General features: G+C 46.1%; 3 protein-coding genes and 2 non-coding genes across 6 annotated transcripts; 3 read left to right on the top strand and 2 right to left on the bottom strand.

Moving 5' to 3' along the window:
* Positions 1 to 5,298: 5,298 nt before the first annotated feature.
* Positions 5,299 to 14,269, top strand: rspry1 (ring finger and SPRY domain containing 1). Its single transcript, XM_023827164.2, has 15 exons — positions 5,299 to 5,630; positions 6,523 to 7,038; positions 8,494 to 8,546; positions 9,258 to 9,370; positions 9,466 to 9,592; positions 9,810 to 9,868; positions 9,960 to 10,026; positions 10,208 to 10,339; positions 10,611 to 10,726; positions 11,183 to 11,326; positions 11,414 to 11,525; positions 11,638 to 11,740; positions 12,099 to 12,251; positions 12,734 to 12,838; positions 13,082 to 14,269. Exons 2-15 carry the CDS (start codon positions 6,674 to 6,676, stop codon positions 13,176 to 13,178), a joined length of 1,746 nt encoding a protein of 581 aa, XP_023682932.1. The 5' UTR covers positions 5,299 to 5,630; positions 6,523 to 6,673; the 3' UTR covers positions 13,179 to 14,269.
* A 144-nt stretch (positions 14,270 to 14,413) lies between these two features.
* arl2bp (ADP-ribosylation factor-like 2 binding protein) lies at positions 14,414 to 18,587 on the top strand. Of its 2 annotated transcripts, none has more exons than XM_023827174.2 (7): positions 14,414 to 14,497; positions 15,611 to 15,677; positions 16,097 to 16,158; positions 16,303 to 16,409; positions 16,731 to 16,816; positions 17,247 to 17,343; positions 17,615 to 18,587. In XM_023827174.2, the coding sequence occupies exons 2-7, from the start codon at positions 15,640 to 15,642 to the stop codon at positions 17,720 to 17,722; spliced, it is 498 nt and encodes a 165-aa protein (XP_023682942.1). In that variant the 5' UTR covers positions 14,414 to 14,497; positions 15,611 to 15,639; the 3' UTR covers positions 17,723 to 18,587. The 2 variants fall into 2 exon arrangements, with proteins under 2 accessions (XP_023682942.1, XP_023682940.1); XM_023827172.2 differs by lacking the exon at positions 14,414 to 14,497 and adding an exon at positions 14,517 to 15,156.
* Positions 18,588 to 19,381: 794 nt separating this feature from the next.
* LOC111851872 (CKLF-like MARVEL transmembrane domain-containing protein 8) lies at positions 19,382 to 23,393 on the bottom strand. Its single transcript, XM_023827171.2, has 5 exons — positions 23,378 to 23,393; positions 22,648 to 22,788; positions 20,890 to 21,060; positions 20,546 to 20,662; positions 19,382 to 19,509 (listed from the first exon to the last, which is right to left on the bottom strand). Exons 2-5 carry the CDS (start codon positions 22,666 to 22,668, stop codon positions 19,402 to 19,404), a joined length of 417 nt encoding a protein of 138 aa, XP_023682939.2. The 5' UTR covers positions 22,669 to 22,788; positions 23,378 to 23,393; the 3' UTR covers positions 19,382 to 19,401.
* A 1,215-nt stretch (positions 23,394 to 24,608) lies between these two features.
* trnal-cag (transfer RNA leucine (anticodon CAG)) lies at positions 24,609 to 24,691 on the top strand. The gene has a single exon. It is a non-coding gene; the product is annotated as a tRNA-Leu (tRNA).
* Positions 24,692 to 24,860: 169 nt separating this feature from the next.
* On the bottom strand, positions 24,861 to 24,943 carry trnal-cag (transfer RNA leucine (anticodon CAG)). The gene has a single exon. It is a non-coding gene; the product is annotated as a tRNA-Leu (tRNA).
* Positions 24,944 to 24,959: the final 16 nt, after the last annotated feature.

Below are 24,959 nucleotides of genomic sequence, written 5' to 3'. Positions count from 1 at the left end.
AGTTTTTAAAATGCGCATAACAGGAAAAAAAAAAAACATCAGAGGATGTGAAACACCCCAGAGTATTTCCGAATTGACTCATCATTAAATAATGCTAGTAATTAAACTATGTTAGAAATCAATCAAATAATAAACAATAAACCAAACCGCATATAAATCAAAGCTTTTAAATTGCTCGCACTGAATAAATGCCCCGATATCTGTAGAACAGAATACTAATACCTGACCAGCTGAACACTTTATTAGGTCAAAAAAGGATATAAGAAGCTTTCATTTGCTATTTATATAATTACTGGTATTTACGAATTTCTTGGTCTTCGCATACCACATGATCGGGGTCAATAAAGTGCATCTATCATGGTCTCTAATGAGACACACAGATGTAAGCGAAATCGGAACTTGGTTTCAGAACCCCTGGAGTACTTAGTATTAACGGCCTTACGCAGGGGCTCAAGTCCCCTATGATTACTGCAGGTTTTAAACGGCGCGAAGGCTGATCGTGAAACCGACGTGACACACAACGCCACGTGAAATTTTCCTTTGATGTCAGAAGTGGGATTCGAACGCAGCGCCTTAGACCGCTCGGCCATCCTGACACTAAGCATATTTAGCATTATTTTGTAGCAGATTGATACACGCCCAAATCTCATTTTTCCTTTATTATAAGATCAAAATTATCGGTCTCTTTCTAAAACTGCTGTTCAGACTTTATCAGAAACCAGTGGATTAATTTTCCAGTTAATTTGGAAATTATCCGAAATTAAACCTCGAAAACACAGCTATAGCCCTCAGCACGCACATTTAGAAACTCTGCTCCAAGGTCAGAGGTGGAAACCAGCTTACGTTGGATTTTATTCTTTTTTTTTTTTTTTTTTTTTTTTTTTTTTCGTGTCGGCAGTTTAGCAAGCAGGATGTTAGTCTGGGTGCTTTATTGTGCCAACACTTTTATTTTAACAAGTGGAGCTTCGGATTTAAGCTCCTCTTGTTACTTGAGATATACTCTTTATTAATCAGTTATATGTCAATGCGCCACAAAGCCGGAGCTGACAGGGGGGGTTAGTGGGAAAAAATCGAGAGAGAAAGTGAGAAAGGAGAGAAAGGGGTGAGAGACAGTAAAATAAATAAATGCATAATAAAAATAAAATAAGGAGGGGGGTCAGAGAGAGAGAGAGACAGGGAAAGAGAAATAATACATAACAAACAGTAGAACAAAAAGGAAAGAGTAATAAGAGGACAGCTTCTGCATCTTGCTGCTTCACACCGTATCATCACATCAGCTGCTGTATCTGAAAGATAAGATCCAGGGACACACACAAACAGTATACACACAAAGAAACCAGTGGTACCATTATGACATGGGAATGTGCTTGTGCCAGTATCTGCTTCTGGAATTAAATACGTTAATACCAACGAAAGAAAATAAATATATACAGTAGGCACAAGCAGACCACCAGGAACACCGTCCAAACATTGTCGTACCCGCATCCGCATCCGAGAGGAGGGAGTGGAAGCCACACACCAACCCCCACACACACTCTCACACACACACACACACACCCAGACAAGGGGAAAGAGGGATAAAATAGGGGAAGAGAGCCCCAGGCTCTCGTGTGTGTGCGTGTGCGTGCATGTCTATGTGTGTGTGCGTTCTAAGTGTATGTGTGTGCGTGTGCATATGTACATGCATGTGTGTGTGTACGCATATGTGTATGTGTGTATGTTTGTGTGTTGTGAGTGTATGTATGAGTGTGCAGGTTAACATGGAATGATTCCCAGTGTGTGTGCGAGGCCACAACAACGCCGCCCCGGGGCCCCCAGACGGCCGGGAAAGCCCCGACGGGTCACGGACCCAGCCGCCCCACAGTGGCCAGGTACCCGGGCCCCCGCCACCGGAAGGCTGCGCGCCCACCCAAGGAAGGCAGGGAAGGAGGCACCAGGCGCCCCCCACCGGCAAGCACGAGGCAGGAACCCCACGGCCACAGGCGGCAGCGGGGGGCCGGCCACGCAGGCACGGATAGAGCCCGGAGCCCGGAGCACCCGCACACCCCGTGGGGGCCCCGCCAGCCCCGGGGAGACCCGCCCCCCCCCGAAGAACCCCCACCCGGGGGACCAGGGGGACGCCCCGAGAGCCACCAAGCCCACCCGCCCCTGGCTACCCCGACCCCCCCTCCCCCAAGCCCAGATCCCAACCCTCCCTCCCCAGCCCCCGCACCCTCCCTCCCCCAAGTGCCCTCACTGCCGCCCCCACACCGCCCCATCGTCCACGTGCTCCCCGTACCAGGACAAACCTTGGATTTTATTCTTAAATATTTTTTTAATTGTAAGATCGAGGCAAAGTCACTTAGCCTGTTTTACTTGTTTCACGCATACATGCACATACATGCAATATAACACATTACATATGGGACATATATTTTGCATGAGAATCCAGTGATATTGGTTAATACCTCGAAAAGAACACAAAGAGTAATCCATTTACGCATCAAATGCTGGACCACGCAAGTGAACTGTTTTTGTGTGGAAATAAACTAAGTACTCTGATTTTAGATGGAATTTTTACACATTTGATGAAGTTTACACTATGTGTGGTTACATATCAACCTCATTAGTATAAATTCTTGTATTTTATCAGCAGTATGAACATTCTTAACTCCATACCTACATTCTGAATTACTGGAGAAGTATTTTTATTTATTTATTTATTTTAATACAAAATACTGGAGAAGTATTCTGCAGTGCCTGGCTTTTCGCTGCTGGGTCTCCATGGAGACGGGGCTGACAGATACTGATCCGGTTAGTTTAATCACGTGTTGGAGTGCCCGTGCAGCCAGTTCTGCTCTTCTGCGACATTGTGTTTGCGTATAGTAGCTTAACTGAAGTGTTGATCCAAAGTAACCTACATTTTCTAGTCATTTATATAACTGGGCATTTTGCTGGAGCAGTTCAGGTTAAACACCTTTCTAAAAGGCTCTACAAAAAGTCTCTTCATTATGGCTTCAACTGGCTGCCTTCAAATAATCTGAACTTGTTCTTAACCACTATGCCCCCTGTTGAACTAGAATCTGTGCTCCACTTTCAGAATGAATGATTAAGTGTAATGGATCACATCTAAATCACTGGTGCACTCAGTGCAAGAGAGCTGTTGGTCATTCTTTTTTTTTTTTTTTTTTTTTTGCTTTCTGTCACAATAAACTTGCTAATTTCTGAAGTTCAATTAGGACGTAAAAGGTAATGACCTACGTATTGTGGACGCTGCAATTCCTTTTACAAGTTACAGATAAATAAAAGATTATTTTTACAAAATGACTTTAATTTACTTTAATTTTGTTACCCTCGAAAGATAACAATTCGACATTTAGGATCCGAATTGCCTGGGGAAATAAGCTCTTCCTCGAGCTTTCTGTGCTGGTCTACGGGCAGCAGTAGTTTTTGCCTGTTGGCTAATGGGAGTTTTACTTACACAAGAATATTCTGAGGCCAGAAGGAAAAATGATTTGGCCATGGAGATAGCCAATCAGATTGGAGAAGAGGTGGGTCCAAGTAACTAGAGGAGGCGGGACCCACCTCCTCTACAATCTGATTGGTTATCTGTGTGTACTGTTCCTGAACCAGGCAATGATGCTCCCTGTCAGGATGCTTTAGAGGTGATAGTGTAGATATTCTTTAGTACTGGGAGAGGCATCTTGAGGTCCCTGAGACACCTAAGATGGTTCTGGAGTTGGTGGGCCTTCCTCACTAAGACATCAGCATACAGGGACCAAGTCAGATCCTCAGTTACCTGAACACCGAGGTACCTGAGAATGTCCCCCTTCCCCCTTGAATTACTGAACATAATTTCATCTGGCATTCAATCATTATGCTAAAGTCTAAATAAAAGTTTACATGTTACTGTACTTAGCCTCCTTACCAGCACAAACTAACCTCTAGCATAACAGAGTTGTTACAACCAGAATTTAGTCATTCCTAATGAATTAAAATTTTCATGTAAAAATACCAAACGCATGGTAGTCACCAGGGACAGGATTGTGAGCCACTGGTTGGCATGGCAACTCAGTAGGAAACACTGTCCCTCACGCCTCCAAGGTAGGGAGTTTCCATCCTGCCTCTGCTGTCTGTGTGTAGAGGTTGCATGTTCTCCCCATGCTTTGCAGGGTTCCCCTTGCAGTCCAACGATGACAGACTGGCAGCCCATCTAGTCTGTACCCCAGCCTTGGGCCCTGTGCTGCTTGGCACGGGCTCCAGACCTGCCTATGACCTTGACTACAGTGGGAAGTTGGATGTGTTTAGATTAACCTTGCGGTTCACCCAGTTCAGAATTCAGCGGATTAATGCAATGATACTTTCTGTTCAACCATCAATTTCAATTTATTAATTTAGTGTTGGGACATGCAGACCCTGGGGCAGGAGTTAGGTGTGGCCATGTTATTGACATTGTTCAGCTTTACAGAAGCCACCTGCTTCTGTTGCGTATCTGCCAGTAATACCATCTGCTTCATAGACTGATGTCTCCTATATGGACAACTCTGTGCCAGGTGCACCTTTCCAGTCTCTTCACACTGTATGCAGATTTCCTGTCCTTCTTTCATTTCCACGTGAGCTCAATGTTAATTAAAGTAATCGTCAAGGTCTGATATATCATGACGTCTCTATTTTTTGTCAGTATATTAGGTGGGATGTCAGTGCATTGCAGGGAGCATACATACTATCACAATCGTACGCTCTTGGACATTTTGAAATGACAGTTAGCCTAACTGCATGTGTAAGTATGTTTCTAAATATTTAGTCATCGTCCGGAGAATATATTTCAGTTTTTATTAACGCGAATCCATAGCTAAAAATGCGGCATAAACAAGGCTAAATAACTTAAAAGTGCGACTACAACCAGACATGGAACGACCTGGTCAAGATTAAATAAATATATATATTTTTAAATCACAACAAGGAAATAAATAAAATGATTAATTGTACGTCTCAAATAACAGTAAAAATATCTGTCTAGAAACTTTGTGAATTTCACATTAATGAATAAAAGTAAATAAAAAATATAGGAAGCTGTATTATCTCGGTAAATACTTTAATCCTAGTCAGAAGGTAGAATAGTGCACATGCCTTATATGAAGAGTACTAACATGAAAGTTAGGAGTGTTCACAGCAGGAGTGTTTTACCCTTGAGCAGGGTATCAACGTCGTTTTACTGTAATAGTACGTTAATCTGTAAATCACCGTATGCTTACGTTCTAAAGCAATTAAAGAAAAAGGGATCCGCCGGGATGGGCAGTCACGTGCCCGGTTGCTAGGAGGAGGACATGAGCAGTAGTCATTGCTGACGTCATCGGCGTTCACCACCTGACTAGTAGAAACAATATCCACAAAAACCAAAACCGTCTCACCATGAGCCGGATTACGGCTGAACGACCGGAATACAGGGCTGGTGTGCGCTACGACGACTAACAGATACCGCGTTGAAATAGATACGGTATCCCGTGGGGTTTTTAAAACCCATTTGTCAGCTTTGGATTTAGTAACGTATCGCTAACTTCCCCGTTTGAGCGATACCGGAAAGGCCTGCCGCGTCGTCATCCCCGGACTAAAGTAGCGAGGCCAGACCGAGAACCTCTGCTCTCAGCAAGGTACGTGTGGGTGTACACCTCCGCCCGAACTACACCTTAACTCGTAACCATGATTAGTATGCCGTTGTACAACGTTTTGTTTTTTTATACATGAATGTCTCAGGAGTCGGTTTTGTGATTCAACTGTAATATATTGTCGTTGAGACATTATTCAGTTCCTGGTAGTTCGGCTGATTCAGCTCCATATAGCTTATCGGTTAGTGTTCTTTCAGTGTCGTTTTTGGACGAAGTAAACTCAGTGATAATATGTCAGACAATCTGCAAATTCTGAATTGATTCAGTAAAGTTAGGTGGGCGAGTATGGGCCGCAGAAGAGTCAGAACCAGCGCTTCAGAAATAACCACTGTGTGTTAATTCCATCGACTCACTGCTTGACTGTCAGCTGCCCACCTATAATAATAATAAAGAATGACAGGCGAACTGGGTACTTTCTGAGACTTAACCGTGGAAGGACTTTGAGATGAAATCTCAGTTAAACTGAACATAAGCGAACATAGTATAGGTGATAAAATGTGTAATTCTTGTACTATTGATCTGTTTTTCATAAGTTACGCTTGACGACTAAGTAGGCTTTTTAGTAAGTTAAGTAAATAAACCAAATTTTTAAAATACTTGAAACTTGCTAGACAATGCATTTGTGTATGCTTATTTTGTTGGAGTTGAACAGATTGTGTTGACATTTTCTCAAGTTTGCGGTTGTATCCAGAGGTGATTTCTCCATGTTCTTTATTTCCAACATCATTAAGTGGACAGTCCCTACTGACTGTCCAACATCACGATAGTCCTTGTAAACAATACAGCTCCCATGAATGTATTATGTATGTTTGCACTCAGTCATGCTTTCACACTTTTGTCTGAAGCAGGTTATCGTTTTGTTTGTTTTGGTCCCCAGTTCCGGTCAATGGTCCGATCGGCCGAGGATGCTCACGGACCTCACGCCGGCCACCGCACGCCTCTTTGCTTCCTCACCTGCCTCCCGCAGCCATGACCATGACTGACCTTTCCGACCGCCCAAAGACTACCCCCGCTATCGCCCCAATGATATGATCGTAGCCGCCTGGATCGCATTCTGTGCCAGCAGGAGCCTCGTTTGCGGTCTGCGGCTCGCCCTAGAGCAGCTTCTCCTCCTCCGGTTCTGGGAGAGCGCGGAGGCGACGCCTGGGACCATGGGCAATAGCTGCGTGTGCCGGGAGGACAGCGACGTGGAGGACGGCTCCGTGCCGCGCGGACACCTCCGGCGCGTGGACCATGCTTCTGCCGAGCCGGCAGAGACCCGAGGCAGCAGACCGCGAGACCCAGTCCGGCCACCGCGGCGCGGCCGAGGCCCCCATGAACCCAGGAGGAAGAAACAGAACGTGGACGGGCTGGTGCTGGATACGCTGGCCGTCATCCGGACACTAGTCGACAAGTAAGCGGCTGTTTCAGTGGTCCTGTCGGCTGCTATAAGCAGATAGCGCTTAATTTAACAGTGATAGTGATTTATTCACGTGCTTTGTCACCGCCTGTACTCATTGCTCCCCAGCGGTACAGTCAGCCCCTCCATGCACCATGTGCTGCGTGCTCCGGCATGCACGCATTTCTGACTTGCGCGCACTCAGCATGCTTCCCCCTGTTCCGTTTTGCCTCCCGCACTCTGCCGGCATCAACGCTAGAGGCCAAGCTGTCGATGTTGGCGAATGGCTCCCTGCTTCAGGTGGGGGGTGGGGGGGGAAGCAGCTTCTTGCCGTTTGGCGGATTGACATATTCCCTATTGCACGCGGGCAGCTGTGAGTTGCTGTACCGGTGGGCTAAGTTGCGCTGGGCAGCTTCTGCCCGCATTGTCCTCTCTTGTGCCCTTCCGCGAGGGGCCCAGCCGCCGGGAATGTGGACTGGGGGAGCCTCTGTCCTTTTCCAGGGACACCCGCCAAGTGACAGTGCCACCTGTCTTGTGTCAGCGGGGTGGTGACTGAGCTGACTTATAAGAGGAGCGTAACGGCAGCCTCGCGGACACGCGAGGGCCCCATGAGGGATTTGCCTCCATTCCTGTTTTGCGGATCATGCCATGGTTTGACGCTGACGCGTCTACGTCCTGTAAACAGCATTCCAGTCGGCACGCTGCTCCCCACCACGCCGCGTCTGACACCTCCCTCTCGGCAGCTCGTTGCTGGCTTTGCATACAGGGGCCAACATGCTTTCCTAGGGAAGAGCAGTGTGTTGTTACCGCAACCCCCCCCCCCCCCCCCCCCCCCCAAAGGTGCTTAGCTCAGGGAGACACTGAACGGAAACTTCCAGCTGACTCTTTGAATTTTTAAACAAGAGTAGCCTCTTTTATTCATTTAACCTCGCAGCTAATTTATTTATTCTCTCTCGGTCAGCTGCTGTGGTGATATCTATTTTTTGTTTTCTTTCCCTTCTTCTTTTTTCCCTTTCCTCCTTCCCTCTCGGCTCTCGGCCCCCTCCCTGTATCCGCTCCGACTCCTCAGTCTCACGCATGTCCATCCAGCTGTGTACACGTCACTCACAGGCACCAAATAATATCCATGCGACACTCACACCCACTCACACCAGTGGCCGGAATGCGGTGCTGTGGCCGTGTGACACACTCTCACCCCGCAGCCTTTCCTTCATTTTGCCCCTAATGTATGATGGTTACTCGAGTCACAATCCTGATCTTCATTATTTTGGCCTTGGACAGCTGATCTGGCATGATTGGTTTTATTGGAAAGAAGAAATGTCAAAGCAGAAGTAATATGACAGGGAGCCCCATAGAGACTTGCTGTCAGCCCCACCCGTCCATCACTGGGCCCCCCCCTCGGTCATTATAACTGGTGCCTGCTGCCAGATGATATCCTCGTTTAGCATTTTTTCTGTTTTTCTCTTTCAGTGACCAAGAACCTCCATATTCCATGATCACACTGCATGAGATGGCGGAGACGGGTAAGCAGCCTGCACTGCTGATCACTTAGGCAGGGTCACTGTCACACTCGGAAGGTACCGGAAAGCCGTCAGCCGCTTCTCACTGCTTCGGTGGCTGCCCGGTGGCGCTTGGGTCAGCAGAAAGTAATGTGCAGTCAGTTTCACCGCAGTGTCCGCGTGGTGACTACGTGGCACAAACAGCGGCGCACTGGAGTTCCTCACTTCTGCGCTTCTGGCTGAGATCTCATGATGCGATGCTGCTGATGTCAGCGTGGCCCTTTGGCCGCGGCGCCTGCCTGTCATCCGTCCCGTTCAGGAGACGCGGTACCACTGACATGACCGCACGCGTCCCCCTTCGGCGTGGCATCTGATCCCTTTAGGGACGCTGGCCTCTCTCTCTCTCTCTCTCTCTCTCTCTCTCAGTTGCTTGTTCAGCGTTCTGTCCCTCCCCTAGGTGGGAGGAGGTGAGATCTGGTCCTGGATTCAGTTCCACCTAGACAGCGGGCTGTGAATTGAACAGCTGGCACATGCTACTGTGTTATGTTTCTCAGCATGAATTCTGGGATATTTGATTTTTGAATTTTCATTTCTTAAAAATCATCTTTTGGTATATTAAATTTTAAGAGAGAAATGATGCATTAATGGCACTGTACCTGGTGTAAGGCACGTTTTATAATGCCTCTCTCACTCCTGTTGCTCCTGTGTCTCCTCCCCCTGCTTGCTTGGCTCCAGATGACGGCTGGCTGGAGGTGGTCCAGTCCCTGATCCGGGTGATTCCCCTGGACGACCCACTGGGCCCGGCTGTGATCACCCTGCTGCTGGACGAGTGCCCGCTCCCCACCAAAGTGAGCATCCCTCCTCACCACCTGTGCACCCTTCCTCTGCTTTCGGCAGGCACGCTACAGCGACGCCCGTCGTGACTCTCTCCTCCCTCCACCAGGACGCGCTGCAGAAGCTGTCGGACATGTTGAACCTGAGCGCTGCAGCGGCCCGCCAAGACGCCCTCATCCCAGCCAAGCACCGCAACACCACGGCCGTGCTGGGCTGCCTGGCTGAAAAGATGGCAGGTGTGGCACTGGGGCACGTCACTCCCCTGATCGGTGCAAATTTATACGGTCATACTTCCATTGAAGTCAACCTATGGTTATCAGTAGTCATGTTTACCGTCATGTGGTTTTTGCAGTGTGTTTTGCACAGAGATGTAGGAGGACTAGCAGAAGGTAGCAAGTGGGGTCTCATGTTCCAGTGACTCCCCACTGGATCCCTGATCTATTGCTTTTTCAGGCCCAGCCAGCATCGGCCTCCTCAGCCCCGGTACCCTAGAGTACCTACTGGAGAGTCTGGTAAGGAGCCGCCTTCTGACATCGTGCAGCTACGTCTGACTCTGAGCTTCGTATCTCACCGGTGCTTCTGCCCCTTTTCTTCTGCCCCCAGAGCTCTGAGGCACACCCAACGGTCATGCTGTTTGCCCTCATTGCACTGGAGAAGTTTTCACAGACAAGTACGTGTCTCTCTCCGGAGAGTATTTGAAAATCCCGACATTGCACATGAAAGCCGTCTTTTCTGTAGATAAGAATGTTTGTGTCATTGGAGGACTCGTGCCCTGCGGCGGTAGCCGTAACGCCCCCAGGGCTGTGGTTGACGCGGGGGGGGTGCTCATGCGTCTCGTCTCCTCTCCTCAGGTGAGAATAAGCTGACCGTCTCGGAGTCATGCATCAGTGATCGGCTCGCTGTCCTGGAGACCTGGGCCAACCATCCGGACTACCTGAAGCGGCAGGTCGGGTTCTGTTCCCAGTGGAGCCTAGACAACTTGTGTGAGTATCTGAGGGCTGTCAGCGAGTGGAACCTCTCTGCCCTTTAAAACAAACAGTATCGGCTCATTTTACTTTAGCCTATTTACCTTATGTGACTCATAATGACTAGAAAACTATTGAAGGTGTGTTTGACAACAAACAATGAGTCGACTGGTTTGCCGTTAGTGATGGTTTAGGCAGTGTATGAGCATTTGAGGTGCTGGTGCAGTGCATTGTGGGTAGTCAGTAGTCAGTCAACTACTTCTAAGCAACACTGCGGTCTCACCTACAGTCCTGAAGGATGCCCGTCAGCTGACATACGAGAAGGTCAATCTTCAGAACATCAACGCCATGTTGAACAGCAATGACGTCAGCGAATATCTGAAAATCTCCCCCACTGGTCTTGAGGTCAGCTTCCATTCAACCTTGTTGTGGGGGAAGATCTTGTGTTTAGGAATGTTATTGGGTATTGAAAATGTGTAATTAATGAAGTTTGAATCTGTTCTTTCATGGTTTTTCCATCATCTCTGTACATTTCCTGTTAAAAATTGAATCTACATACATTCAGAAATGTCCAAATATACATTTCGTTTTAAAGACTGGACAAGCAGCAATATTCAGTTTGAGTTGGACTACCCTACTTGTGCTAGAAACCATGAATGGATGCTTCTAATCCAATATACCAAAATACAAATGTGCACAAAGACTGCAAAACTGAATTCTCCACTGAGAAAATTTAACTTGGAAACACTGAATTTCATTGGTAATAAGGTTGAGATTCTCCCTCATATGTCTGTTCATTATATCGGTCATGGGGCCTGGTTCTCTACATCTCTGTGCCCCGCCCTTCTCCCGCGTACCCAGGCCCGCTGCGACGCCTCCTCCTTTGAGAGTGTCCGCTGCACATTCTGCGTGGACTCGGGGGTGTGGTACTACGAGGTCACCGTCATCACGTCTGGGGTCATGCAGATCGGCTGGGCCACCAAGGACAGCAAGTTTCTGAACCACGTACGTGACGCCAGAGCTGCTGCCGCCGCGTGCCGATGTCCCGCTGTGCTAATGGCTAAAGACGCAGCTCCATGTTTCTGTTCGCAGGAGGGCTATGGGATCGGGGATGACGAGTACTCCTGTGCGTATGATGGCTGCAGGCAGCTAATCTGGTACAATGCCCGCAGCAAGCCGCACTCGCACCCGTGCTGGAAGGAAGGTGAGCCTGACACCTGCTCGCCCCCCCTCACCTGAGCTGGGCGGCTTCTGGGTGCCCAGATACTTACCTCAGGTGTGACTCGCCTTATAAATGCGCCGCTCTTTCCCTGCAGGGGACGCTGTTGGCTTCTTGCTGGATCTCAGCAAAAAGCAGATGGTCTTCTATCTGAATGGACACCAGCTCCCTCCCGAAAAGCAGGTCTTCTCCTCGGCCACGTGAGTCCCCTCCGGCCGCCACATCCTAGGGCTTTGCTTGATTTACTGCTCCATGTCTTATTTTGGTGTCGTCATGTGACTAACATTCATTGTTCAGAGAGAGAGACACCTAGACACACCCCAGCCCTCATTATTGCCAGACTTGCCTTAAAATCATTCTAGAATGTTCTCCTTAATAGAAATGAAAACCCGTATTGTCTCGCTAATAGACAGCACTCCACCAGTTATCGCTGCATGGATCCTGACATTGAATTTCTTTAGCCGAACTCGGTTGTTTGGTGAGGATTTCAGTCTCTCTGTCCTGAATGTGACATTTCTGCTGGCTGAAATAAGCCTTGCGCTCTGTCTCCCCACACAGGTCAGGCTTCTTCGCCGCGGCCAGCTTCATGTCGTACCAGCAATGCGAGTTCAACTTCGGGGCCAAACCGTTCCGGCACACGCCACCCGTGAAGTTTAGCACGTTCAACGACTTTGCTTCGCTGGCGTCCGACGAGAAGATCATCTTGCCCAGGTGAGCTGCGTGGCCGGTGGCCGTACCAGGGTGACGCGGGCTTAACGTCATCTCAAAGGGCGCACTGCGGACATCCCTAACTGGGCTCCTTTCTGACACGTTTACACCCTTCAGCAGCCAGTCTGCTGATGATAATGACAGTAATTAAAGATAATGATGAGCACCGTTTTGGGGGAGATGACAAAGACATTGCTTAATTAAGAAGCATTTAAAGTCAGGATGTTACATAATGGTAATGACAGCGATCGTCATGGGGAAATGAATGAATGCATTTATGTAATTGTAATTAATGAAAGACGTACATGTTGAGTTCAACTGCATTGAACACCTTGAGTGCTGTAAAAATAGCCTCAACCTGCAAGATGTCGCGCATTCCGTACCGCATTAAAAAAACTGCATCATCGTGCATTTAAAGCCTACTGCAGGATGCGCCTTTTACTTCCCGTCTATACACACACTGTGAATGTCTCTCCCTGTCCCAGACACCGGCGTCTAGCCCTGCTAAAGCAGGTCAGCATCAGAGACAACTGCTGCACGCTCTGCTGTGACCAGCTTGCCGACACTGAACTGCGTCCCTGCGGACACGGGTAGGCCTGGGGCCTGCGCTTTGGGATGCAGGCTTGTGTGGGTCTTTCCTGTAAACGTCAGGGGGAAAAAATACCGTAACCACACAGTGCAGCTTGTGTGCATTTGTGTGTGCTTGTTAGCATGTGGTAGCTGCAGGTTTTGCTTGCTGCCTGATTGGTGGCCCACTTTGTCTATGGGTGTTTTTTTGTGTTTTTAAACCTGTTTGTTTATTTACTCGTCCTTTCCCCTCCTCCCCCTGACAGCGGGATGTGCATGGAGTGTGCCTTACAACTGGACACCTGCCCCCTGTGCCGTCACGACATACAGAGTCGCGTCAGACTGATCTCCCACGTCTCCTGACCTTGGTGCTGCCACCTCTGTGCCAGGGCAGGGAGGCCCGGACCCCCGTTCGCCCGACAGGGCCCAGGACAGTGATGCTTCTTGGGGGGTCTCTGTCCTAGAGGCCGCGGGGAGAACCCAGGGGGGCTCGCAGGTTTACGAGAGGAGACCGGGGACGACCTTTCATGGTGGAGCGCTCCACGGAACAGCTCTCGTGGTGAGAGGCTCATATCTGCCTCCTGCCAGCAGTGACCAGAAGGTTCCAGAGACCAAGCGGCTTCCTCTAAATTGCCACGAGCCGCGTGACCCTCTGTTAACATGTCCAACGTGCAGTACACAGCTTTGTCTGCTCATTCTCTGCCTAGACTCTGATCTCTGTCTGCACATCTGTTTCCAGCTGTTCAATGTATCAGTGTTTAGTTTTTCTCATTCCACTCAAACAGGCACACACAGTCGATGGTGATACCCACCTCCTGTTTTGGGGGGGGGGGGGGGCATGTAATGTCAAATTGAATTGTTCCCTCTTGCCTCTTTTGCATCCTACTTGAAGCAGTTTTGCAGTGATTCATACCATGGCGCAAATTTTTTTGATGAGGAAAAAATAGACATATACTGACATGATATTTTATTTATGTGTGATTAAACTGCCATTTAGTAATTAAAACTTGAAGTAAAAATTCTCACCCAATGTGATGACCAGTGACATTGAATTAGTCTACGTCTTTCTGTATGTATGTGTGTGTGTATATATATATATATATATATATTACATTACATATACACACATACATCTGAAGAACTGCAGATTCAGCTGCTGTAGGTTGTTCCTTTAAGGAGATTATTGCCCTCACCATCTCTCTGCTAATTACCTATGGCACAGATAAGGGTTTCAATGACTTGAATTAAGAAAGAGCAAAGTGTTCATTTATGGATTGTGATGTTTGCATAGAAATGTTTGTTAATGTGTTGAAAAGTAGTTTTGAGGGTTTATGGTATTTTTTTGATATACTATGAGAATATTTCTGGCATCTGTTTACTCTGTTGGTCCATTACCCCCTTCTGGTAGGGTCATTTATAGCCTGAATTAAAAGAATCAACATTTTGTAACAAAAGTACTTGTCATTTTAATGTGTAAACCAACAATTTCTGAGGATTGTGCTGTTGTATGTGTGTTTTTATGTGAGCGGCTGGGCACCGTTTTTGAGCTGCACGGGCACTTGCCTACATCAGCTGAAGTTTTGGAAGAAGGCAGGCCGATTGATTAGTCAAAGAAACGTCGGATTTATTCTTTGCAGTATAAGTACTCGACTAAAGAACGGGACTACTTGAGTTTTGGAAAGGTATGTAGTCGCCCAGTTAAGATTTGAGCTACTATCACCGTAGCGCTTCATATATTTACAATATTTGTTTGCCTTGCTTTAGCAGGTTCACTAGTGGTAATATTAACCAGGCGGTTCTCCGGTTTTTTGCTGTGCTAAAACTGTTCTTGTAAAAAAAAAAAAAAAAAAAGTCAATGCGTTACGCGTACGATTTACAAACAGAATATCTATTTTGTTCATGGCGTTTTCCGTTTTTATTTTCAATTTCTATTCATATGCATCAGAGGATAAATCTGATACATGCCGACGCCGTTCATAAGCACAAGATGCTTTAAAAATCTGTGGCAGGAATAACCAAGGGTCAAATTGCTTATGTCTGCGTGCAATGGAAAAACGAATCGCAACGGATAGTTGCTTATTTAAGCCATATAAATGTTTTTTTTATACAAAATGTTATTTACATTTCTCAGTTTATGTCTTATTTTTTCATGGTTCTTTTATTCAATGCCGTCACTTAAGGCTTGAATCTCGCATACAAGCAAAGCGGAACCAAAGTTGAATCATGTTTCGAGTCGAACGCTGTTGTGAAACGGACGCGTGTTGCCGTTGCTGTGGAGTCGTTTATATGAAAAGCTAGTTGGCAGCAAGTGGTTGCAAGACAATGACAACGAAAGAGAGAAGTAAGACTGTAATTAATTTTCCAATTATCGATTCTTTTTGAGACTGTGATGGAAATGGAACATTTTGTAGCCTGAGACGTCCAGGAAATGAACCAGTTCTTTAGTGTTGTATGTAGCTGGTTAATGAATATTAGCCAGTTTGCCTACCTACTTAATACTAAACACGCTTACGTGATGTGTGGGAAAATACTGAACGTTTTATTGCATGGCGTACCCGTGTTTTTCATGGTAAAAAAAACACAATTCATAGTCTGGATTAGAAAACGAAATATCGCGTCTGCCCAGTTAGCTAAATAATGTGTGTTATGTGCTCTGTCGTAACTAAATAATTTATTTTTACCAGCCGACAATCCGCTAATACGAATTAGGTAGCTAGGGATGCTTGACCTGTGATGTATTTTAAGGACTTTTATGTCTGCTCATTCTGTGATTTGCTTCCTCGTTTCATTGAAAGCTCTGCTGGGCGATGGTGACTTGGTTGAGATGGAGGATTTGGACGCAGAAGATTTTGCATTATCCAAGTAAGCGTGCATCGTCTTTGTAAATAACGTGGAATTACGCCGAAGTACTCAGGAGCAGGAGTGTCGCTGGAGATTTATGGAATAGGTGGCTATGCCTTTACTAAGGGCGGTCTGATTTTAACGAAACAATACGAGTACACACTATGTTAACTAAACACTGTACGTTTATTTGTGGGAGGGGGGCTCAAGTGACCCCTAAAACAGCCATAGCGACGCGCCAGCTCAAAAGTTACGAATCTAGTCAATTAAAAAAGCCATCAACGTTTCGCTTATGTAAAATGTTATTGGCAAAATTTGTAATTCTAAGTATTCTTATTTTTGCCTGTAAGTTACCGCCTTTTCTGTTTAAAAACGGGACAGAATCTCACTTCACTATCCCTGCTACATCTCTGGCTCCTTTTGTGTGTCTCCCGCCCCAGCTCCTCCGATGCAGACGCCGCGTTTGACGCTGTCATCGGGAACATTGAGGACATTATCATGGGTGAGGGGGACCCAGGCTTTCGTATACCTACCCCATATCTCCCTGATTACTATATCAATGGGAATGGAGTGGGAGTGGTATTTAGGTAGCTGTAAGGCGAGAGGCTCGCGGACTGCAGGTTGACTTTGCGGTTTGGTTCCACAGAAGAGCAGTTCCAGGGGCTTCAGCAGAGCTTCATGGAGAAGTACTACCTGGAGTTTGACGACTCGGAGGAAAACAAGCTCAGCTATACGACCATATTCAATGAATATGTAAGCACCTGCTATTTATGTATTCATACATAAATATGTAGACATATATAATGAGGCATTATTTAATGTGCACGCTACTCGTAACCCTTTACATGTACAAATGCATACTTGTGTGCCATTTATGTGAATCCCTGTCTGTAATCTTTAATTAAGCAAATGCTTATGCAGTGTGACAGATCTTTGCTCTTGCATGCATGCATACACACGTACAAGTAAACACTGCAACATGCAAACATCCTCCTACTTCCATCTGTCTACACAGTTCATGGCTGTACTTTGCTAGGCTAATCCGTTTGACGCCACCTTCTTTCCCTCTGTCAGATCGAGCTCCTGGAGAAACACATAGAAAAGGAGCTGATGGCGAGGATCCCTGGTTTCTGCATGAATGCCTTCACGGATTCACTCAAGTGAGTCTCAGTGGTGATTCCTGTGTCTTTGTAAGAACTCCTTCGGTCCAAGACATCTGATTGGTTGGTCCTGCCTCCTCTAGTTGCTCGGACCCACCTCCTCTACAATCTGATTGGTTATCTCTCTAAACCAATTATTTTTCCTTTTTGTGGAAAACTCCCTCCTTCCTACCCTCCTGTCGTCTTCTCTACTGTCCCACATCCCAGCTCTTTTAGTACACTCTGAGTATATGTGATTGCATTACTGTAAGTTACAGCCAAGTTCCCTTACAGGTGTTCTGTCTCTCTCTCTCACGCTGACTCTCTCTCTCTCTCTCTCTCTCTCTCTATATATATATATATATATATATATATATATATATATATATATATATATATATATATATATATATATATATATATATATATATATATATATATATATAATTAGACAGCACAAGGATGAAGTCTCAGGAGATATCTTCGACATGCTACTCACCTTTACTGACTTCCTGGCCTTTAAAGAAATGTTTCTGGACTATAGAGCGGTAAGCATGGCCATAAAACCCCTGCCTTTAAAGTACCAATTCTTGAGAATCATGGATCATTAATCTATCAGCTGAAAGGAAATGCAATTACATATTTACAAGGTGGTATGCATCTTTTTTACTATTGACTACATTGTATGAGCAGTTGCTCATTTAGCTGATTGTACAGCTTGGTTCTGTAGTACTTAAAGGGCAGCTGGATGGAATGGTAGTGATTCAGACTTGTCACAGTAGGACTGGCTCTTTGGTTCAGCTTATCCTTTGTTCACAGGAAAGGGAAGGACGTGGTTTGGACCTCAGTAGCGGGCTAGTGGTGAAGTCTCTGAGCAGCTCCTCCTCCACGCCCATCAGCGCATGCACGACATCGGGGCTGCACTGACAGGAGGATTTTCCTGAGGAGCCCCGTTCAGTTCTCAGGAGCACATGATTCCTGGTGGCTGATGCACACGTTCCACCCTCTCCCCTTCAGCTACAAACACACCCACATGCCTTTGAACAGTTCCCAGCTGACAACACGAGCACAAATGCTAACTCAATATGCTAAGTCTTACATCACTTTGTAAGGACTGCCCACGCAAAATGACAATCTGTAAGAAACTTCCCTGAAGAGTGAATGCTGCTGTCTTTCTCTGGAAGCTGGTTTTTGCTTAAAGATCATTTCTGATGTTTTTTTGGAAACAGTAGCTTTGGTTTAATTTTTAAACGGACTGTAGCGTGTACATACTGAGGGGGACAATGCGTTTCTAGGCTTTCAAAACAATTTACTTGAATTCCTATTTTACCCTGTAGGGGGTGCGTGTGAAGCGTCTGTATGTGTTAGATTCAGATTGCTTAAGTGAAGGTAAGCACTCTCATCGATGTTATACACCGGCTGTATACTTTGTGCACTCTGGTGAATGTGCTGTGCTTTGCTTGTGTTTTGTAAGTGGTAGTCACATTTAGTGGTGTGTTTCTATAGAGAAAATGATTCCCATTTTCCTATGGATAAAGCCGCAGCGAGGCGCTGAAGTTCCTGAGCACAGAACGTTCGTCCGCCGCGTTTCAGCGGCTCTCCATTAACGCCGTACCGTCACGCCGCCTGATGTACGGGACGCCAGCCTCCCAAGGGGCCGTATCGCCTTTGGGGGCTTCCCACTTCTCATTCCGGCAGACCGCTGCCTCTTCTCTGCCTGGCTTTGTAGCGTTCGGGGTTAATGTGATTGTGATTCATTGTTGTTCTTTTTGTTAAAGAACTTTGTCATCCACTGTTGTCTGTAAATATTGATACATTTAGGATAAATTCAATACAAGTCACAAGCCACTTTTATCCAAATCAGTGTACATTTATATTTTTGGAGAAAGCAGGATTAGACAATCACTGTAGCAATTGGGGCTTAAGGGCCTTGCTCAAGGATCCAATGGCATAATCTCTCTCCCAACCCTGGGATTTGAACTAGGATCATTATGACCAGAAAGTTGCTAACTCATTGAGCCACACACTGCCAGTATAATATTTCTTTTTATAAAAAGTAAAACACACCCAGGCCCTTCCCCATCAGGGACTCGAATCTCGGTCAGCTGTGTGGCTGGTGCAGCTTCTCACTGCTATACTAACAGGTAGATGTTTTATGGTTAAGCTGGAACTGCTGTGCTGCTTATGGGACACTTCTCGGTGAGGGCGAGGGTTTGGTAGTCCATATTGGGTGAGAGCGTGTAACCGAAAGGGCAACCAGAAAAACGCTGGACCAGGGAGAGGTAACAGCATACAGTAATTAGGTGAGGAATCTTTACTTCCCAGGGCAAATGTATACAGTTCTGGAAAAAATTGAGACCACATTTTTAAGAATCTCCATTGCTAAATTCTGTTTTACCCTGGCTCTGCTGGCTTAAGGTGACACTGAGTGGCAGGCTGCTTCGGGCATAAGGTGACGCTGAGTGGCAGGCTGCTTCCAGGCTCAAAATTTCTAAGACCACAGTCCATCTGGGCAGTCAGACACTCTTATTGCCCCTTTCTAAGTGTGATATAGATAAGTAGTTAGAAGAAGGACGGAGATCACTATTGTTTGGGCAGATGGAGTTTTATGAAGTGATGGGGGCCATTGCAGGCTCTGCCCTCGCACTCTTCCAGGCGTTAAAAGCAAACAAAGCACTGCCACTGTAGGTCACCGTCACCAGTATGGCGAGGCACTATGGGAAAGAGGAGGGAGAGACCATAAATGAGCAGTTAGTATGGAGTTACTCAGTTGTGTTACCACAGAGCTCTTGGTTTCATAACCTAACATGGCATTATCACTTAGCTCATAAAGTACACGCCAGCTCCATGACAGAACTGAGCATCCCAGCCTAGCATATCATTATACTTCGTGTGTCCAAGGCTTTGCTGTATAAAAAGCCAAGAATCATAACATATTATAGTGCATAAAGTGCACAGTACTTTACACCTTTTCTGACTCGTCCTGGCCACTGGTTACTTCTCATGAACGTTGCAATACTAGCAACCCTTATGCAACAGAATTTTAAGAATCTCGTTACTCAACATGAGACCGACCCAGAGCATTTGCTCACAAGCCCCATTTTGCAAAAGTCCCTCCATCCCTCCATCCCTTTGCTCCTCCTGCACGCAGAAGGCAAGGCCTCATTAGTAAATACTAAAGGAGTGACATTCTTTCTTACACATCTTTGTTTATTACATCCAGAGGTCCATTAACACGGTCATTGGAACCTGGGCTACTTAAGTTGTCCCCCTGCTATTTTCTACTATGGTAAAAATTGCTGAGTGGAGTGGGATCAGTCCAGATTAAGTTGCATTTAAAAAAATACTGGATAAATTGCAGACGCAACATTTTTTTCTTCAAAACAGGATGATCCCATTAAATACGGGACAATTGGCAACAATAGTTTGAAAATTGTATTAATCACAGTTAATTGAGGCCCCTTTTTAGCAGAGGCCCCTGGGCTTCAGCTAGGGAGACCCCGTGAATTAATGTGCACCTCCTCCTGTTGCTTAGACCCACCTTCACTACAATCTGATTGGTTGTGAACCAATCATTTTTTGTTTTGCCCTCAAAACATTGTTGTGTAAGTAAAACTCCCAGGAGCTAAACAGTCACAGTCACTGAGTACTCAGCTGGTTAGTTGAAACAAAACCTTGGTCTGGATTTGTACTTTCTAGACCTGAACCTTCCACCTCTGACTAAATGAGGGTTCTCGGAGATGCACTCACCGTGGATGCTGCAAGGCTTTCGTACCCTATCAGCAACAGGAAGGGGCCTGTGTTCACTGCATTGGCCATTGCGCATATGAGGTAGAGGACTGCTGCCACAGTATTGTACACCAAAAGCTGTGAACAGGAGGGTGGGAGAGTTTTTTTAAGGGTTAAGTGAAAGGCAGAAAGTTTGTGCATAATGCATCACACAGTCCTCAAGGATTCCTGAAGTCTGCACTAACTGCACGATGTATTAAAAATGCAGCAGCTATGACTCCCAGGATCCCTTCCTCACGAGAGGAACGTTGGCCTGGAAATGTGTGTCAGAGAAGTGGGGGACACGGAGGTGCCGGGTCACTGACCAGTGTTAGCCAGGGAACAGAGCTGAACTGGGGGGGGACCCTGAAGAAGTAGAAGAGGAACAGCAAAATAGTAGAGATCCAGACCAACAAGGTGATAATTATCACCCCCACGAGAGCCGGGGGGATATAGTAGAGACTTGCAACAAGGGACCAAACCAGAAGTCCCAGAACCTGGGGGAGAAAAAGAACTAAGGTTCATCTTGGGGGCATGACAGCAGTATGAAGTCACACAGAACCAGAACACCAACGTCAGATGCCTTAAGAACAGCTCCGAACAATGGCAGCTCAATAGAAGCACACAAATACACAGGCATTACACCAGTCTCCTCAGCTGTCACCGCTACATTACCACCACAGCCCCTGCGCAGGAAGGTATTTTCACATTTGTATTTGCAACACATGCGGCTTCATGCTACAGGCCTGACACAGGTTACCATAGTGACCATCTTCGTTCTGATAGTCCATATAATTGAGTAATGCCAATAAAACCAAAGTCACACAAGGATATTTCATAGCTGAAACAAATTTCACAGATAGGTTAAAATCACATTGTAGTTCATATTGTACAATTTCATTATGTGTGCATGGTTATGGGAAAGCAGTGGGACACTTCTGATACTTCTAAATGAAATGTGGATTTTTTTTTAACAATAATGAGTTGGTCTTCATAACATCCAGAACAAGCTGGTGATATTGTGTTCCATGTAGCCTGGACATCCTAGGATCCGCTCCAGGCTTTACTCTTACCTTCTACTGTAAGCAGTTCGGATCAAAGGAAAATGATACTATTAACATCATGAAATATCATCAAGCAGATTGGACTGAGGAAGACGGGACATTCTGGCAAAATGCTAGGAGTTGACAGTGAGTTGGTGGCACCTAAAATGAATATCAACCACCTCCAATCAGCTCTGAACCAGGCATGCCTTTGAAATGGGGAAATGCTTTTGCAATGGTGAGTTTTCAGAATTTTGAAGCATCGATTTCTTAAATTAGCTTGCAACACATTACAACGGTGGGGTTTCATTAAAGTCCACATGTTCCAGGAAAACCTCTACAAGCCTACGCCAACCCCATATTCCATGAATGCACTTCAAATAGCAATTTCCGGTGATAACTGGCTTATCACATTCTTGCTTTGTTGTAAAATGTTGTGTGAATCTTGCTCCAATCCTGCTTAGACTGTCCCTGGCCATTCAGTGAAGCTCAGCCTAGCTGAAATGTGTCTCTTTTTTAAAGGTAATGTATTAAGCTAACGTTTAAATGAAATTTAACGTGTTTTGGGAGCATGACTGGGGTCATATTTAAGGTTTAAACTATAGAAATAAGCACATATTACCATTTTTAGTGACTCTACCAAACATCCGCGAATCCTCGTCATTCGCGACGGGTTCTGAAGCTTAACCTGCCGAATGTCCCCGGTCTGACTGTATATGTGTACGTGGTATAATGGTGTGAACTGTTATTTGTATTTAAACTTAGACCAGAGGTTCTCAACTGGTTTAGGTTCCCATTATTCCTTGCTCAGTAAGTCATGCCCCAAATTCACCATAAAATTGTTGTGGCGGCAGCAGTAAAATTTGTTGACCGAGGGGATGGAAATAGTAAAAGTTGCCGACCGCACTCTATCCAACCCAGAAGCTGAGAAACACTGATCGATACAATAATAACATTACTCAGGCTTTAAGAAAGTTTCTTCCACTTCTTGTTGCAGCAATTGTATTGTATCATATTTTGTTTGATTAAAGTAATACTCACCATCTCCACCTGCATCAGCATTGCAGGGATGGTCTTCAGGAAAGCTGTGTCTGGGGAGATTTGTATCCCAGAAAATGTGGAGCTTGCATTCTGTGAGCTGGAGATCCTCTGTAAATGAGCTGAGCTGGTCTCCGTGGTCACCTGGGTTGGAAATTCAGCCATCACCAAATTTAATGATCTACACACTGAATCAGACACATAACCCTGTACAATGACAGAACAACAGTGATCTAGACTGTCTCTTCCCAACTTCTCTTTCTAGTTCAACAGGAGTCTCTCTCTCCCTTTCCCTCTCTCTCTCTGTCACTCCAATAATGTATAGGGGTCTCTCTCTCTCTCTCCCCCTCTCTCTCTCTTTCCCTCTCTCTCTCTGCAGTTTTTTGTCTTGCCTGAGAGAAATTGGACGCCTGCACGAGACCTTCTGGGCTGTAGGTCTGAAAGAATAGTAGGGGGCATTCTGATGAGCTTGAAGGCGGGGCTGCCTGACGGCCTTTTGCGCTTTGTGAACCAATTTACTGATGGCGGCCCTGCTTATGCCCCATTTCCGGAATTATTTTTCGGTCCAAACAAGGTTATAGATGATGACACGGAGAGACTGATCTCCTTCAAAGGTACGCAGGACTTGAATTTTGACAGTTGGAAAGAAGATGTATAATATCATTGTTAAGTGTGTGCATTTTAACGTGCTGAATGGGAGACCTGATACGAAATGGAGGACTCATCTCCCTACCAGCCAGATGCAGTAGCCTTCATGGAGGGAGCTCTATTCCCAAACGCTCTGGTGACCTTCAGTGGCGAGTGCTGCGTTATGCCATGGCCACTAAGGTCTTTGTCGCGAAGTTGAGGCCTGAGCTTTCTCTTCTGTGCAATCTTTGTAATGCACCAGACACATTGTTTCACTGTTTTTGTGACTGTTTGAAATTACTCTCTCTTTTTCAACTCATGGCTCAAAATCCCTCTGGCCACTGTGCAGGACTGGTATCTGTCATTCCTAAGATAAATGAATGCTGCACTGGAGGCACTGTGAGAGTCATGTTCTTTGACTTCTCCAGTGCTTTCAACACAATGCAGCCAGCATTGCTGAGGGAGAAGCTGGAAGGAGCGGGGTTGGATTGCCATCTGGCCGCATGGATCACGACTACCTCACTAACAGACCGCAGTATGTGAAACTTTGTGACTGCATGTCTGAAGTGGCAGTTGGCAGCACAGGAACTCCATAAGGCACAGTGCTGTCCCCTTTCCTTTTCACTCTGTTTACATTGGGCTATAGACACACCACAGACAGCTGTCACATCCAGAAGTTCTCCGATGACACAGCCATCATTGGATGCATATCAAAGGGGAACAAACTGCAATACAGGGAGGTCATCGACAACATTGTTGAATGGCGTGGAAGGAATCACCTCCTGATAAATGGCAATAAGACGAAGTAATCGACTTCCACCGCAATGTGACTCCCTACAGGAGTGAACATTCTGGGAGTGGAGGTAGAGGTTGTGTCTGCTTACGAATACCTGGGTGTTCACATCAATAGCAAACTGGACTGGTGACATAACACAGATGCCCTGTACAAGAAGGGCCAACGCCGCCTCCACCTCCTGAGGAGACTGAGGTCCTTTGGAGTGTGAGGGACACTGCGAAGGACTTTTTAACACAATACAACAGTAGCATCTGCTTTATTCTACGCGGTGGTCTGCTGGGGGTGCGGGAGCTCAGAGAGGGACAGGAAGAGACTGAAGAAGCTCGTCAGGAGCGCTGGCTCTGTCCTGGGCTGCTCTTTGGACTCCACTGAGGAGGCGGCTGAGAGGAGGACGCTGGCCAAATTTACATCCATTATGGACAAATAAAAACCAGAAAGTATCATGAATACATCCTGTCACAATATCATATGACACATGTATACCAGGATTAAGGATTGGGTTATAATTTTTTCATCTGAGAAAAATTAAACTTCCAGGCATGTCAGGATGGCCGAGCGGTCTAAGGCGCTGCGTTCAGGTCGCAGTCTCCCCTGGAGGCGTGGGTTCGAATCCCACTTCTGACAAAACTCTTGCGTTTAGAACTTTGCTGGGAAAACGCGGTGTCACGAATTTTGTACTATGTTTTTGATCTTCGTTGAAAACGGTCACATTATTTGAATGTATTACGTGGAATTACATGAAGAATTAACTTGAAATAATATTAAATACTTAAAAAATAAATTAAAAAAGCTTTGTCAGAAGTGGGATTCGAACCCACGCCTCCAGGGGAGACTGCGACCTGAACGCAGCGCCTTAGACCGCTCGGCCATCCTGACAGATATAACAACGTTC

This window comes from Paramormyrops kingsleyae, chromosome 13, assembly GCF_048594095.1.
Source record: "Paramormyrops kingsleyae isolate MSU_618 chromosome 13, PKINGS_0.4, whole genome shotgun sequence".
In the NCBI taxonomy this organism is placed as follows: domain Eukaryota; kingdom Metazoa; phylum Chordata; class Actinopteri; order Osteoglossiformes; family Mormyridae; genus Paramormyrops; species Paramormyrops kingsleyae.
Note: the sequence above shows the minus strand (reverse complement) of the source record. Positions and strands in the feature narration are given on the sequence as shown.